Source organism: Drosophila takahashii, chromosome 2L (genome assembly GCF_030179915.1).
Source record: "Drosophila takahashii strain IR98-3 E-12201 chromosome 2L, DtakHiC1v2, whole genome shotgun sequence".
In the NCBI taxonomy this organism is placed as follows: domain Eukaryota; kingdom Metazoa; phylum Arthropoda; class Insecta; order Diptera; family Drosophilidae; genus Drosophila; species Drosophila takahashii.
In genome coordinates, this window is record NC_091678.1 from 12,818,886 (window position 1) to 12,832,583 (window position 13,698).

A 13,698-nucleotide genomic window follows, 5' to 3' on the forward strand; every position below is an offset into this window, starting at 1 on the left:
CTGGCTGCTGCCACACAGTTTGATAAATGATGTGTCGAAAATAAATGATTATGCTTTCAGGGGGACTCCCCGCAAAAGTTTTTTGTTTTACATTTTGCCACTTTCCCGCTTCCTTCACTCTTCGTTATAATTTCCCCTTATTTTAAGCTCTTTGCTCCGCAAAAGTTGATGTACTATAAGTTCATCTATTTGCATGCCTCATTTGCCATATTGATTTTGTTTATTTTTTTCGATTTTCTTTTTGTTTTGCTTCCTAGATTTGTTCGTTACGCCTAAAATGGAAAAGGTGGGTGGTATGTACATTTGTTTCCATCAAATTCGACTTAAGATTTACAATTTTGTTTTGGTAATTTGGGGATGAAAAATTAGGATTAAATGGAGTGAATTACATTTGGCCAGAAAAATGCTACAGGGGATCGTTTTAAAGTTTAGACTACACTTTCAAATAATAAGAATCATTTTTTAGAGAAGACAAATAGTAAATTAAATTCGAAACCCAGAAAAAACGTAATTTGTACTTGTGTAAACAGTTTTTACTGGACCGAGGGTCAACGCTATTAATAAGAAATTTGTAACACAGGTTAGATCATCGCCTTTCAGCTCTACTCAGCCTTGGTGGCTTCTCCCTCGGTTCTCGGCTTATCACCCGATCCTTCGGCGGCAGCCACCAGCAAAGCCGACGATGTCGATGGACGTAGCACCACGCTGCTGTCACTGCTCTCGCTGCTCGAATCGCCCACATTGAGATCACTGCTCAGAGATTCGGCGGGCGGAGAAGGAGCCACGGAAACGGGAGCCGGTGGCAACAAATTGGGAGTGCCAATGCAGATGCGTTTGGACGGCGGCGGAGCCACGTGTCCCAGTCGAGCATTGGAGATGGTTGTGCCAGGTGACACCGGCTCGAAGGCCATCAGTTCGCCGAAGTAGACGTGCTGGATCACGGGAAACTTGGAGAGTATCTAGAGATTATCCAAGGGGGTATTAGTATTTTACATGTCTATCTTATCTATTAGAGCCCTGCATAAATCATTCCATTTTTGTTTTATCATAGTATGCCATGAAATTTCTGATTTGTTTAGTTCAATACTATGTGAATTGAATTTAATGTTTTTATACCCTTGTAGAGAGTATTATAATTTCACTCAGATGTTTGCAACGCAGTGAAGGAGACGTTTCCGACCACATAAAGTATATATATTCTTGATCAGCACCAATAGCCGAGTCTATCTAGCCATGTCCGTCTGTCCGTCTGTCCGTTTCTATGCGAACTAGTCTCTCAGTTTTAAAGCTATCGCGATGAAACTTTCCCGAAAGTCTTCTTTCTATTGCAGGTAGTACAAATGTCGGAGAGAGCCGGATCGGACCACTATATCTTAAGGGTCCCATACACTCATAAAAATTAATTTCTAAATTTTGGAAATCTCGCCATTGAATCGGCCTACCTTTGAAAATAGAAAAAAAATTTCTTGTTATTAGAAAATTGGCCTTTGAATACAGAAAACCTTTCTTGATGGAAAAAATTCAAGAAAGAATTTTTCTTAAAAATAGAAAAATGAAAATCTCATATGTTTGTTTTGCCGTCGCAGCCAAAACATTTTTGTACGTATTTAAGGACAAAAACACCTTTGAATATATGAATGAAATGACCCTAGAATATAGGAAAGTAGCCATTGACTTCCTTCGGCTGCCGAATGTTAACGACAAGAAAAACGAAGTGGGACGAAGGGCCTACTCGGCCCGACTACTACCCGGCTACCGACTTCTCTGATCCCCCGAGCGTCAGTTGTGAAAAAAAATTCGTGAGTGATGGACGTGATTTTCAAGCGGATAAGAGGTGAAGCCTTTTTCCGAATATTCAAAGGTATGTAAATATATAATTTTTTGCATAGCGCGCGTACAATTGTATGTATGTAATTAAAGGATAAATTCAAAATCTCTTTACCAAGCTTATATCAATTAAGTTGAATTGTTTTTTAGCTAAGAGCTACGTACATACATACATTTGTACATAAATTTCTGGGTGTACAGTTCTATAATAACTTTATCTTATTACTCGCATTTTATTTATTTTTCAGAGTGAAAATACCTGCAGTTGCATCAGCCAAATAATTTCTTTGTCGAAGCTGTAATTTTGTTTTAAAACCTTCTAAGGTAAGAAAAATATGTTGTATTTGTTTGACATACTTTTGTATGCATGTAAATATCTATGCATGTACGCGGCTCACCCGATCTGAAACCCGATTTTCAACCCTTTCATATTCTGCTCCTCTCTCTCGCTCGCTTGACCTACGCGTCGCGACGTTTCTCTCTTTACCTTCTTAAAACTGACACGATCTGCCCTGCTTACATTCGGTCTCCTTTCGCGCAAAGGACTGTATGTAAATATATATGTATGTATGTACGTGTCTCTCCCGTGCCTCTCTCTGTCTGAAATTCGATTTTCAACCCTTCATTTTCTACCTGTCTAGCTCCTCTCTCTCGGTCGTCTGTCCAACGTGTTTGTATTTTGGCTATTATTAACATTACATTATTTCAAAAAAGTTATTTATCTAAAAACAAATCATTGATATCCCAATAACTCTTTTTTATAGATGAGGAAAGGCGAAGAAAATGGATCACCTTAGGTCATATGAAGTTCAACAGACCTTGGTTAATAATAATGTTTTCTTGAGTCAAAAATGTGTTATTTAAAAATGTTTAAATGTTAAGTGTTAAATGTTTTAAATGTAAATAAATATAATATGCAAAAGAAAAAACCAAGTTACATTTTATTTTTAGGGTTTCAGTGTTAATATAAAACTTCCTTTCAAGAAATATTATTTCTTAAATCAAGAAATAAAATTTCTTGAAAGGAAATTTAAACAAGAAAGAATTTTTCTTGTTTAAAAGGTGCCTTTCTAAAATACCCTTTCTTGTTTTAAGAAATTTAATTTCTTGAAACAAGAAACAAACCACCTTTGAAACAAGAATAGCCTTTCTTGTTTTAAGAAATATTTTTTCTTGTTTTTATGGTGGCTTTCTAAAAAACCCTTTCTTGTTTTAAGAAATTTAATTTCTTAAAACAAGAAATATTTTTTCTTGTTTTAATGATGCCTTTCAAAAAAACCATTTCTTGAAACAAAGGTGAGGTCGCCTTTGGCAAAAATTCAAGAAAGAATTTTCTAGATTTTAAGGAAATTCTTCGATTTTTTTTTATGAGTGTAGGAATATTCAAACAAATATAAGAAAATTCATTGTAACTTTGTAGGAAGTAGGCGTTTTGATTCTTGACTACTTAAAAACAACATTAAAATAAATAGAAACGCTGAATCTGGAATCCCCGGAACTGCACCGAGTGAGCATTCTGTTATCTACAAGGGAATATAAGCTTCGTCTGGCCGTAGGTAGCTTCCTTTCTTGTTTTACATTTATTTTTCAGCACCTAATCACTGCCCACTTTCAGCACCTAATCACTGCTCAGTTTCAATACCTAATCACTGCTCAATTTCAGCACCTAATCACTGTCTACTTTCAGCACCTAATCACTGCTCAGTTTCAATACCTAATCACTGCTCAATTTCAGCACCTAATCACTGTCTACTTTCAGCACCTAATCACTGCTCAGTTTCAGCACCTAATCACTGCTCAGTTTCAGTACCTAATCACTGCTCAATTTCAGCACCTAATCACTGCTCAGTTTCAGCACCTAATCACTGCTCAGTTTCAGCACCTAATCACTGCTCAGTTTCAGCACCTAATCACTGCTCAGTTTCAGCACCTAATCACTGCCTACTTTCAGCACCTAATCACTGCTCAATTTCAGCACCTAATCACTGCCCAGTTTCATCACCTAATCACTGCCTACTTTCAGCACCTAATCACTGCCTACTTTCAGCACCAAATCACTGCCTACTTTCAGCACCTAATCACTGCCTACTTTTAGCACCTAATCACTGCCCAGTTTCAGCACCTAATCACTGCCTACTTTCAGCACCTAATCACTGCCTACTTTCAGCACCTAATCACTGCCTACTTTCAGCACCTAATCACTGCCTACTGTCAGCACCTAATCACTGCTCAATTTCAGCACCTAATCACTGCTCAGTTTCAGCACCTAATCACTGCCTACTGTCAGCACCTAATCACTGCTCAATTTCAGCACCTAATCACTGCTCAGTTTCAGCACCTAATCACTGCTCAATTTCAGCACCTAATCACTGCTCAGTTTCAGCACCTAATCACTGCTCAGTTTCAGCACCTAATCACTGCTCAGTTTCAGCACCTAATCACTGCCTACTTTCAGCACCTAATCACAGCTCAGTTTCAGCACCTAATCACTGCTCAGTTTCAGCACCTAATCACTGCCTACTTTCAGCACCTAATCACTGCTCAGTTTCATCACCTAATCACTGCTCAGTTTCAGCACCTAATCACTGCTCAGTTTCAGCACCTAATCACTGCTCAATTTCAGCACCTAATCACTGCTCAGTTTCAGCACCTAATCACTGCTCAATTTCAGCACCTAATCACTGCCCAGTTTCATCACCTAATCACTGCCTACTTTCAGCACCTAATCACTGCTCAATTTCAGCACCTAATCACTGCTCAGTTTCAGCACCTAATCACTGCTCAATTTCAGCACCTAATCACTGCTCAGTTTCAGCACCTAATCACTGCTCAATTTCAGCACCTAATCACTGCTCAGTTTCAGCACCTAATCACTGCTCAATTTCAGCACCTAATCACTGCCCAGTTTCATCACCTAATCACTGCCTACTTTCAGCACCTAATCACAGCTCAGTTTCAGCACCTAATCACTGCTCAGTTTCCGCACCTAATCACTGCCTACTTTCAGCACCTAATCACTGCTCAGTTTCATCACCTAATCACTGCTCAGTTTCAGCACCTAATCACTGCTCAGTTTCAGCACCTAATCACTGCCTACTTTCAGCACCTAATCACTGCTCAGTTTCATCACCTAATCACTGCTCAGTTTCAGCACCTAATCACTGCTCAGTTTCAGCACCTAATCACTGCTCAATTTCAGCACCTAATCACTGCCTACTTTCAGCACCTAATCACAGCTCAGTTTCAGCACCTAATCACTGCTCAGTTTCAGCACCTAATCACTGCCTACTTTCAGCACCTAATCACTGCCTACTTTCAGCACCTAATCACTGCCTACTTTCAGCACCTAATCACTGCCCAGTTTCATCACCTAATCACTGCCTACTTTCAGCACCTAATCACTGTCTACTTTTAGCACCTAATCACTGCCCAGTTTCATCACCTAATCACTGCCTACTTTCAGCACCTAATCACTGCCTACTTTTAGCACCTAATCACTGCTCAGTTTCAGCACCTAATCACTGATCAGTTTCAGCACCTAATCACAGCTCAGTTTCAGCACCTAATCACTGATCAGTTTCAGCACCTAATCACTGCTCAATTTCAGCACCTAATCACTGCCTACTTTCAGCACCTAATCACTGCTCAGTTTCAGCACCTAATCACTGCTCAATTTCAGCACCTAATCACTGCTCAGTTTCATCACCTAATCACTGCTCAGTTTCAGCACCTAATCACTGCTCAGTTTCATCACCTAATCACTGCCCAGTTTCAGCACCTAATCACTGCCCAGTTTCAGCACCTTATCACTGCCTACTTTCAGCACCTAATCACTGCCTACTTTCAGCACCTAATCACTGCCTACTGTCAGCACCTAATCACTGCCTACTTTCAGCACCTAATCACTGCCTACTTTCAGCACCTAATCACTGCTCCATCTCAGCACCTAATCACTGCTCAGTTTCAGCACCTAATCACTGCTCAATTTCAGCACCTAATCACTGCCTACTTTCAGCACCTAATCACTGCTCAGTTTCAGCACCTAATCACTGCTCAGTTTCAGCACCTAATCACTGCTCAATTTCAGCACCTAATCACTGCTCAGTTTCAGCACCTAATCACTGCTCAATTTCAGCACCTAATCACTGCCCAGTTTCAGCACCTAATCACTGCCTACTTTCAGCACCTAATCACTGCCTACTTTCAGCACCTAATCACTGCCCAATTTCAGCACCTAATCACTGCCCAGTTTCAGCACCTAATCACTGCCTACTTTCAGCACCTAATCACTGCCCAGTTTCAGCACGTAATCACTGCCCAGTTTCAGCAGGATCGGACCACTATATCTAAAGGCTCCCATAGGAATATTCAAGAAAATTCATTGTAACTTTGTAGGAAGTAGGCGCTTTGATTCTTGACTACTTAAAAACAAAATTTAAATAAATAGAAACGCTGAATCTGGAATCCCTGGAACTGCACCGAGTGAGCATTCTTTTATCTACAAGGGTATATAAGCTTCGGCTGGCCGAAGGTAGCTTCCTTTCTTGTTCTAATTCATTTTGAATTGAATTAATGAATGAATAATTTTTATGAATTTGCCATATTTTTGTTGTGCTTTCTTTTAAGAACAAAAAGTGTAAAATTTTTAACAAATCAAAGTTAACTGCATAGTAAATAAAATTCCGGCAGATTTAATCACAAAATTATGGCCCTTTCTTCTTCAAAAGAATTATTATCTTTATTAAAATTATTTCGGAATTCATGTCATTCATTCATTCAATTCTATTAAACTCAAAATTCAAATTTTTTCAATACTATTTAACTCAAAATTCTAAGTAATTCATTCATATAAAACAAAAATTTAAAGTAATTCATTGAATGCATTCTTGCATTCTAATCCCTCACAGAACCCACCTCCTTTTGGTACATTTTCACCAGGCCCGCGTTGATCTTGACCCACGAGGGCACATCCGTGATGCTCCACAGCTGGTTGGAGTGCTCGCCAAAGTGACCAGTCTTCACCTTGCAGATATAGTCGATGCAGCTGATGAACATGAAGTGGTCCTTGAAGTCACTGATGATCTGCTCGTCCACGAACTTTGAAGGATCAAAGGGGCTTTTGACTGAAAAAGGATAGTTATGGAAATGCAATCTGTAGGGGATTCAATAACCAGATTTACCTGCCAGCTGCGCACTGCCCCAGATGAAAGGAACAAACTGAAAGTCGTCCAGGGACCAGACTCCTTGACTTCCAGCGGGTTCCATGTTGTAGGTGCGCTGCAGCTGCCGTACAAACTCCAGATAGCGATTGAACAGCCTCAGGGCGGCACTGACGATGTCCTGTTCCTGCAGGATTTCGGCCTTGAACAGGGAGCAGAGGAAGAATAGGAAGGACAGCTCGTGCCCGGTGCCGTAGTCAATCCGGGTGGCATTGCCAAAGGACTCCACAAGGTACTGCTCCAGTTCGCTCTGGTATCTCTTTTTGGCCGCCGGCAGCAGCTGCTCCAGGAGCTCGGGCAACTGCTCGCGCATCTCCTGGGCCCAATCCCTGTAGGCCTTGTTCCCAAATCGCTGGGGCTGCTCCAGCGGAGGATGTTGCTCCACCAACTTCTCCAGCGAATCAAAGAGGCGCACTAGTTTCTTGAGCATCTCCGATTCGGGCACCTCGTCGGTGGTCTTGATCCCCTGAATAGCCGAGCTGGTACCATTTATGTAGCCAATTAAATCGTGGTAGGCGCGGGATCTCTGCCAAATGCCCAAATCACCTAGATTCTGCACCCTCTTCGTAATTGCCGGCAGTTTACCTAGAGAAAAACTGGTTAATCCCGTTTGATTTCGTGTGGATATGGAATAAGCGCACCTGCTCCTTGCGTATTGGCATCCGCCATTCTCGCAAAGTACGTATTTTACCTCGATTTAAAGTTATTTCGCTCGGGAGTTACGTTTTGTTTGTTATTTTGGGGGCATCTTCTTCTTCTTTGAGTTGAGTGCAATTGTGTCATCACTAAGTATGACCGTCTTATGGCCGCCGCACATAGTTGTTCACACTTGCTACCGCTGTTGCAAACACCTCTGATCGAGGTACGAAAAAAATCAAACCTTTTAAATTCCTTAAAAATTTAATACAGCATTTATATTTAAAAGGACAATTTATAATTTCTCTTTCTGTGTGAAAAAATTGTTTCGCTCTTTTGTTGATTTTACAGAAGAATCGAATTTTCCAAAATGGTATCCTTGATCCAGTTCATTTGGTGCGTAACATTGGTGTAAACACTTGGACCTTGACAGAATGTCGTTCCATAGCTGACAATACCGAACTGGAAAACCCGAGAAGTTGGCCCATATTTGAGCTCTGCGCTTAACGGGCTTCCTCCATCTCCTTTACATGAGTCAGAGGTTGAATTTCCGGCGCATATTTCGTAAGCATCCAGATTTATGCCAATAAGTTCCGAACATTCCGAACGATTCCGATGGATTACAGTCGCTGTCTGAAGTATCCGGGACCCGTTAGAGCTATCCCTCCAGTCAGTCTGACCCCAACCAGTCACCTTAAAATCGTTAAAATGTCCTACCACAGGTTCATTTATGAGCAGACAGATCGGCCTGATGTAATCTAAGAAATATAAAAGAATTATTAAAGTTAGGTTTTGCCTTTTTTCAGTAATGCCCAACGAATTACCTGTAAATTGAACGCTGTGGGTCATTCGAAGCAGAGCTATGTCCATTCTTGTTTGAGTTTTCGAAGGCGAAAATAGTTTGTGTAAAAACTTTAATTCAATATTAATATCGAGAGAACTTGGTATGCAATCCGAGGACGAACAATCGTGACTGCTTTCCCTGTCGTATTCGCCTAGGCGCACCTTACTGATAAAATCGATTAAACTTTCTAAAATACAAAATACAGGTCGGATTCATACTTAGGTAAGTTTTTATCCAAAAAGCAACTCGCTGCAGTCAGAACAAATCCTGCAAAATAGTATCAACAACCATTAGGTTAGTCTTAAATAAAACAAGAGAGAACTCTATAGTCGGGACTTTGACTATCAGATACCCGTTACTCAGCTGAAGGGAGTGCAGGGGAAATAGAGATAGATAAGCTTCTCCCGCCATCCAGCGGCTGTTGAAATTTTTGATGGCTCTATTTAGCGGCTATTTTAAAACGCTACCTTCTACTCTTTTACTTTACGAGTAACGGGTAAACAAATTAAGCTAAACACGTACGAGAGGTGATGAGCGAGCCTCCACAGACTAATGTTTCATTGTGAAGCAGGAGAGCCATCCATGGATTTGAGAATATATCAGCATCTTGTCCTTCAACTATACGCTTAACTCTCGAAGTGCGCCTTCTTGTTCCGCAATTACTTTCCAGTAAATAGGACGTTCCTTCCTGAGCCAAGATAAATAGTACGGCTAACACCGCGATTGCTGCTAAGACCTTCATATTTCAGCAAGTACTGAAGATATGCCTCAAGCCCCATGGACTTTTATAGGAGATTTTTGGCAAGCCGACAACGAATGAGATAAGAAATTTCCATCTAAATTTTTAGTTTAAGAGTTCAGTTTGAGGGTTTTTCCAAAACACTTTTCGACAGAATTCCTTATCATGTCAATTGTGATCTTTTTGACTTGCCATAAAAAAAGAGAAATATTTTTCGACCGAATTCTTGTCATGTCAATAGTGATCTTTTTGACTTGCCATTTTAAAAGAGAATAATCATTTAATTTAATGGTTTGCGTTGTTGTTGTTAGTTGTTGTTGTTCTTTTACGGATCTAGCTGATTTTGCAACAACGACGTTCTATGTGCACACGTATTTCCGAACAACATATAAAGCTACTGAAGTTGCAGATGCAGATGCAGCATAGTGCAGATGCAACATAATTGCAAAACATAATGCACTCGACGAATCATCGTGTAATTGGCCAACAGCCCATCCCTATGCGATAGTTAACAACAAACTCCGCCTACGCCGGCAAAAATCTGTGAAACCGCCACGAAAACCTTTAAAAGGGGAAAAATCTAACAATAACCATGATCGAGACACTGTATAACCTGCCCTTCCACATCCTGGTGCCGCCCAATATCAAGGTGCGGAAATTCAGCATTCCAATGCCATCGCCAATGGCTGTTTTCAGTTTGGTATTGTTTTCCTATTTTCTGGTCACAGGCGGTGAGTTATTAGTTGAGTTCTTATTTAAAATACTTACTTACGAGGATATTTACCCGCAGGAATTATTTACGACGTGATCGTGGAGCCCCCGAGTGTGGGAGCCACCGTGGATGAGCATGGCCACTCGCGTCCGGTGGCCTTTATGCCCTATCGCGTCAATGGGCAGTACATCATGGAGGGATTGGCCAGCAGCTTCCTGTTCACCGTCGGCGGCCTGGGATTCATCATCATGGACCAAACCCATTCGCCGGGCAAGACCAATCTCAATCGCCTGCTGCTCACCGCCATGGGATTCATCTTCATCCTGGTCTCCTTCTTCACCACCTGGCTGTTCATGCGCATGAAGCTGCCCAGCTACCTGCAGCCCTAGAATCTCTACTAAAAACGCACGGATCGGAGCTCTCTTAGTATTCTCTTACAGTCGACAAAATCTCTAAATCTCGGGGATGCCCCCTAAATCTCTTTCAACCTAATTTATGTATTTTTTGTTTGAAAGTGAGATGTCGGGGATAACTCCACATAAGAAATTCCAGTTTAAAAGGCTTCAAGCTACTGAAAAAACGATCAAAGGCATTCCTAAAACTGATTTTGATATTGTCTATAAAAATTTAATAAGAATTTTGTATAACTGGCTGGTTTAAATAGCAATTATTAAGAATTTATAATCAGTTTTAGAATACCATATAATTTCTCTATTTTCCCCATGATGTCAAATAAATAACTTAATTAACCAACAAATAAGGAGCAAATGGACCCGGTTTAATTATATAGTTCGACTCTTTTATTTTATAGCCTCTCAAACATTGTCGCCTTTGTATTGTGAGCATATAAATTCAGGGAAAACAATCCATTTGGCGTCCCATGGCTCTCAGTTTAGATCGCGCTGTTGGCTTGTTTGGCTCGCTAGTTCGTCCGCAGCGCGCAAAAACGTTGTCCATCGCCTATATAATTTTAGAATCTATTTTTGTTTATAAATATCAAGTACCTATATGTAGGTACATGTACTAAAAGCAGAAATTTGCAAAACAGTTACCAGAAAAAGTTAAGAATACTTAAAATTGGCAATTAAAAAGCTACGTTTTTCTTGCCTTCTCCAAGTGATGTAACCACGAGGAATACGAATCCTCTTCTGCTCTTTTCTGCGTCGCATTTTGTTTACTTCTTGGGGCGAAAAACCAAAACAGAGACATGTCGAAGAAATGCACTGTGAGATCGCTGAGCGACAGCGCTTTGGCGGAACTGGCCAACCTACTGGTGTCCACCATAAGTTATGTGCAATATGCCCCGGATGTCCATCTGGACATTAATATCGTGATGGTGGAGCTAAACGAGTATTTGGCCCAGCTGGGAGCCACGTCGAATATTTATCAGGATCTGCTCAGGGTGATCCTCAGTTCGGATTACCTGGACGCCAACATGAGGTTCACCTGCCTGCAGATGCTGCTCAACTGCGGGGTGACTTTTCTGATGACCGAGGTGTTTCCCTTTAGCTATTACGAGAAAATTCTACAGGTAATAAAAAGATTGTTGAAATTGGTATACCTTTGTCAATAATGTTAAAAATTGTAGTTTTTAAGATAATATAATTTAAATATGTTGTATTTTGAACTTTTTCAGAATTTTAAATTATGCTTTTTAAAAATTTAAGAATTATTTGGACAATAATGGGATGCAAATTATAATTATAGGCTTCATTTATTTGTAAAATAATAACCTATAGGCGTGATTGATTTTAATCATAAATATTCTTGAACTTTTTCAGAATTTTGAATTTGGTTTTTAAAAAATTTGGGAATTTTTGAATTATTTAGAAAATAAAAGGATACACATTATGATTATAGGCTTCATTTATTTGGAAAATAATTGGATTGAAAATAAATTTATAGGCGTGATTAATTTTGATCATAAATATTTCCATAACATTTTTTTTATATTTCACAATTTTAAATTAAATTTTTAAAAATCGGAAATAGGAGGGATCTGAAAATAAATGTCCAAATAATTCGAAAACTTCCAAATTCTATTTTTTCAGCAAGAAATTTAAAGTGTAAATTTTATGTTATTTTTTCTGAAATTATATTGGAATTTTTTAAAAATTGTATATTTGTTATATTATATCTTATTATAAATCATATAGCTGGGGTATAACTTTGCATAGGTATATTAATTTCAACTTCCCAAAGTTAGATTTAGTATTCTCTTAAAACCTATTTACGATTCCAGGTGATTGCAGCCCAAGGAGCTGGATTGCGGGTGTTAAATATCAAAGGAATCTGGGTTAAGGAGGAGCACATGCACTACATGTACGACATAGTGAGGAAATGCAATCAGCTTGTCAAGCTATATGTGCCATATATAGCCAACGATCGGTTGCTGGAGGAGATTGGGAAGTGCTGTACGCGTTTGCAGATTTTGGACATTTCCGGCGAGACTGATATTACGGAAATCGGCATTGATTTTCTGGCCAAGGGCGTCTGCTCGCAATCCCTCACGGTGGTGGATGTGGGAATGCCGGGCGAGGAGAATATCTGCTACTCGGATATTGCCCTGATCCTGGAGCATTGTCCCCAAGTCGAGACCCTATCCACCTACTCCTTTGTCGGGGCCTCCTTGAAGTTTATCTACGATAATATCGACGATAGGTTCAAGTGCCGCTTGAAATATATCCATGACACGGGCACCGATGAAGCCACCTTGCAGGTGATCATGCAAACGTGTCCCAGGTTGGAAACCCTATATCTGGACTCCCCGAAGACTGGAAGCCTGAGGGCGCTGCACACACGTAATTTGAGGAAACTGAAGATCTACAAATTCGTGGTGGCCGAGTTACTGCCGCTGCTGGAGCGACCAATTGGCAGGAATCTGCGACATCTCACGATGATCAAGGGTTTGGGGAACCTCGACCTGGGGAAGTTGGCTCGTCTTTGTCCCTCGCTAATCGATCTCGACTGCTACATGATCGACAGTCTGTCCTACGCACAGGGACACGCAAAATTCCAGCAGCTGGAGGGTCTGGAGATCCTAAGTAGCGCCATCATGACCAGTTCTTTAAAGGCCTTCCTCTGCAATTCCACGGATCTGAAGAGATTGGCTGTGGACACGGTGGACTTTACGGATGAGGATATAATTAGGTAGGTAGAATGTAAAGTGATCTTATTAATAAAATTAATAATTCTTTATTTTTCAGCATGTTTATGCAACATGATTTTAAAGTTCTAGAGGATGTTTGGTTTACTTTGGCGCCAGAGCTTACAGTGCAATCTGTCGAGGTAAGTAAATAATTCATATACATTTATATTTATTGTATTAAAATGTAATTTCTTTCTAGTTACTAATGGACAGTTGTCCAGAACTGCAGTCCGTGGGTCAATTAACCGGCTGGTCCTTAACGCCCGATGATTTGGCGCTGATTCGAGGACTTTTAAAGAGCGGCAATTCGAGCATTGTACTGACACCAAACGGTTTTCTAGCTTGAGTATTATTAAGACATTTTTTAACCATTAACATTGTTTTAGTTGATCTTAACGATTTAATTTATTTGTAAAATTTAACGATATTATCTTATCTTTATAGCGCCTTCAGTAGCCCTATTGCTGCTGTCTCCTTCCCGCCAAGAGGAGCAAACTTTGTTGTGAACAAATCAAATGTTGTGTATTCTAATGTGCTTGTGATATTATAAAAATAAACTTGTTTGAATGTATT

The 13,698-nt window shown here is 40.1% G+C and overlaps 4 protein-coding genes and 1 long non-coding RNA gene across 6 annotated transcripts; 3 read left to right on the top strand and 2 right to left on the bottom strand.

Moving 5' to 3' along the window:
- Positions 1 to 511: 511 nt before the first annotated feature.
- On the bottom strand, positions 512 to 7,815 carry Ptpa (Phosphotyrosyl phosphatase activator). The gene is made up of 4 exons (XM_017158655.3): positions 7,688 to 7,815; positions 7,008 to 7,631; positions 6,742 to 6,950; positions 512 to 959 (listed from the first exon to the last, which is right to left on the bottom strand). The coding sequence occupies exons 1-4, from the start codon at positions 7,713 to 7,715 to the stop codon at positions 603 to 605; spliced, it is 1,218 nt and encodes a 405-aa protein (XP_017014144.2). The 5' UTR covers positions 7,716 to 7,815; the 3' UTR covers positions 512 to 602.
- LOC138913330 (uncharacterized) lies at positions 1,772 to 3,051 on the top strand. The gene is made up of 3 exons (XR_011419001.1): positions 1,772 to 1,861; positions 2,076 to 2,151; positions 2,592 to 3,051. It is a non-coding gene; the product is annotated as an uncharacterized lncRNA (long non-coding RNA).
- A 132-nt stretch (positions 7,816 to 7,947) lies between the features above and the next one.
- Positions 7,948 to 9,421, bottom strand: LOC108068759 (spaetzle-processing enzyme-like). Its single transcript, XM_044394960.2, has 4 exons — positions 9,049 to 9,421; positions 8,745 to 8,793; positions 8,507 to 8,691; positions 7,948 to 8,440 (listed from the first exon to the last, which is right to left on the bottom strand). The coding sequence occupies exons 1-4, from the start codon at positions 9,266 to 9,268 to the stop codon at positions 8,028 to 8,030; spliced, it is 867 nt and encodes a 288-aa protein (XP_044250895.2). The 5' UTR covers positions 9,269 to 9,421; the 3' UTR covers positions 7,948 to 8,027.
- A 217-nt stretch (positions 9,422 to 9,638) lies between these two features.
- Positions 9,639 to 10,709, top strand: LOC108068838 (putative oligosaccharyltransferase complex subunit CG9662). The gene is made up of 2 exons (XM_017158656.3): positions 9,639 to 9,996; positions 10,056 to 10,709. The coding sequence occupies exons 1-2, from the start codon at positions 9,858 to 9,860 to the stop codon at positions 10,364 to 10,366; spliced, it is 450 nt and encodes a 149-aa protein (XP_017014145.1). The 5' UTR covers positions 9,639 to 9,857; the 3' UTR covers positions 10,367 to 10,709.
- A 178-nt stretch (positions 10,710 to 10,887) lies between these two features.
- LOC108068763 (uncharacterized) lies at positions 10,888 to 13,696 on the top strand. 2 transcript variants are annotated; one of them, XM_017158512.3, is made up of 5 exons: positions 10,888 to 11,508; positions 12,220 to 13,127; positions 13,184 to 13,265; positions 13,325 to 13,471; positions 13,570 to 13,696. In XM_017158512.3, exons 1-4 carry the CDS (start codon positions 11,185 to 11,187, stop codon positions 13,469 to 13,471), a joined length of 1,461 nt encoding a protein of 486 aa, XP_017014001.1. In that variant the 5' UTR covers positions 10,888 to 11,184; the 3' UTR covers positions 13,570 to 13,696. The 2 variants fall into 2 exon arrangements, with proteins under 2 accessions (XP_017014001.1, XP_070075081.1); XM_070218980.1 differs by having other exon boundaries at positions 13,325 to 13,441.
- The last annotated feature ends 2 nt before the right edge of the window (positions 13,697 to 13,698 follow it).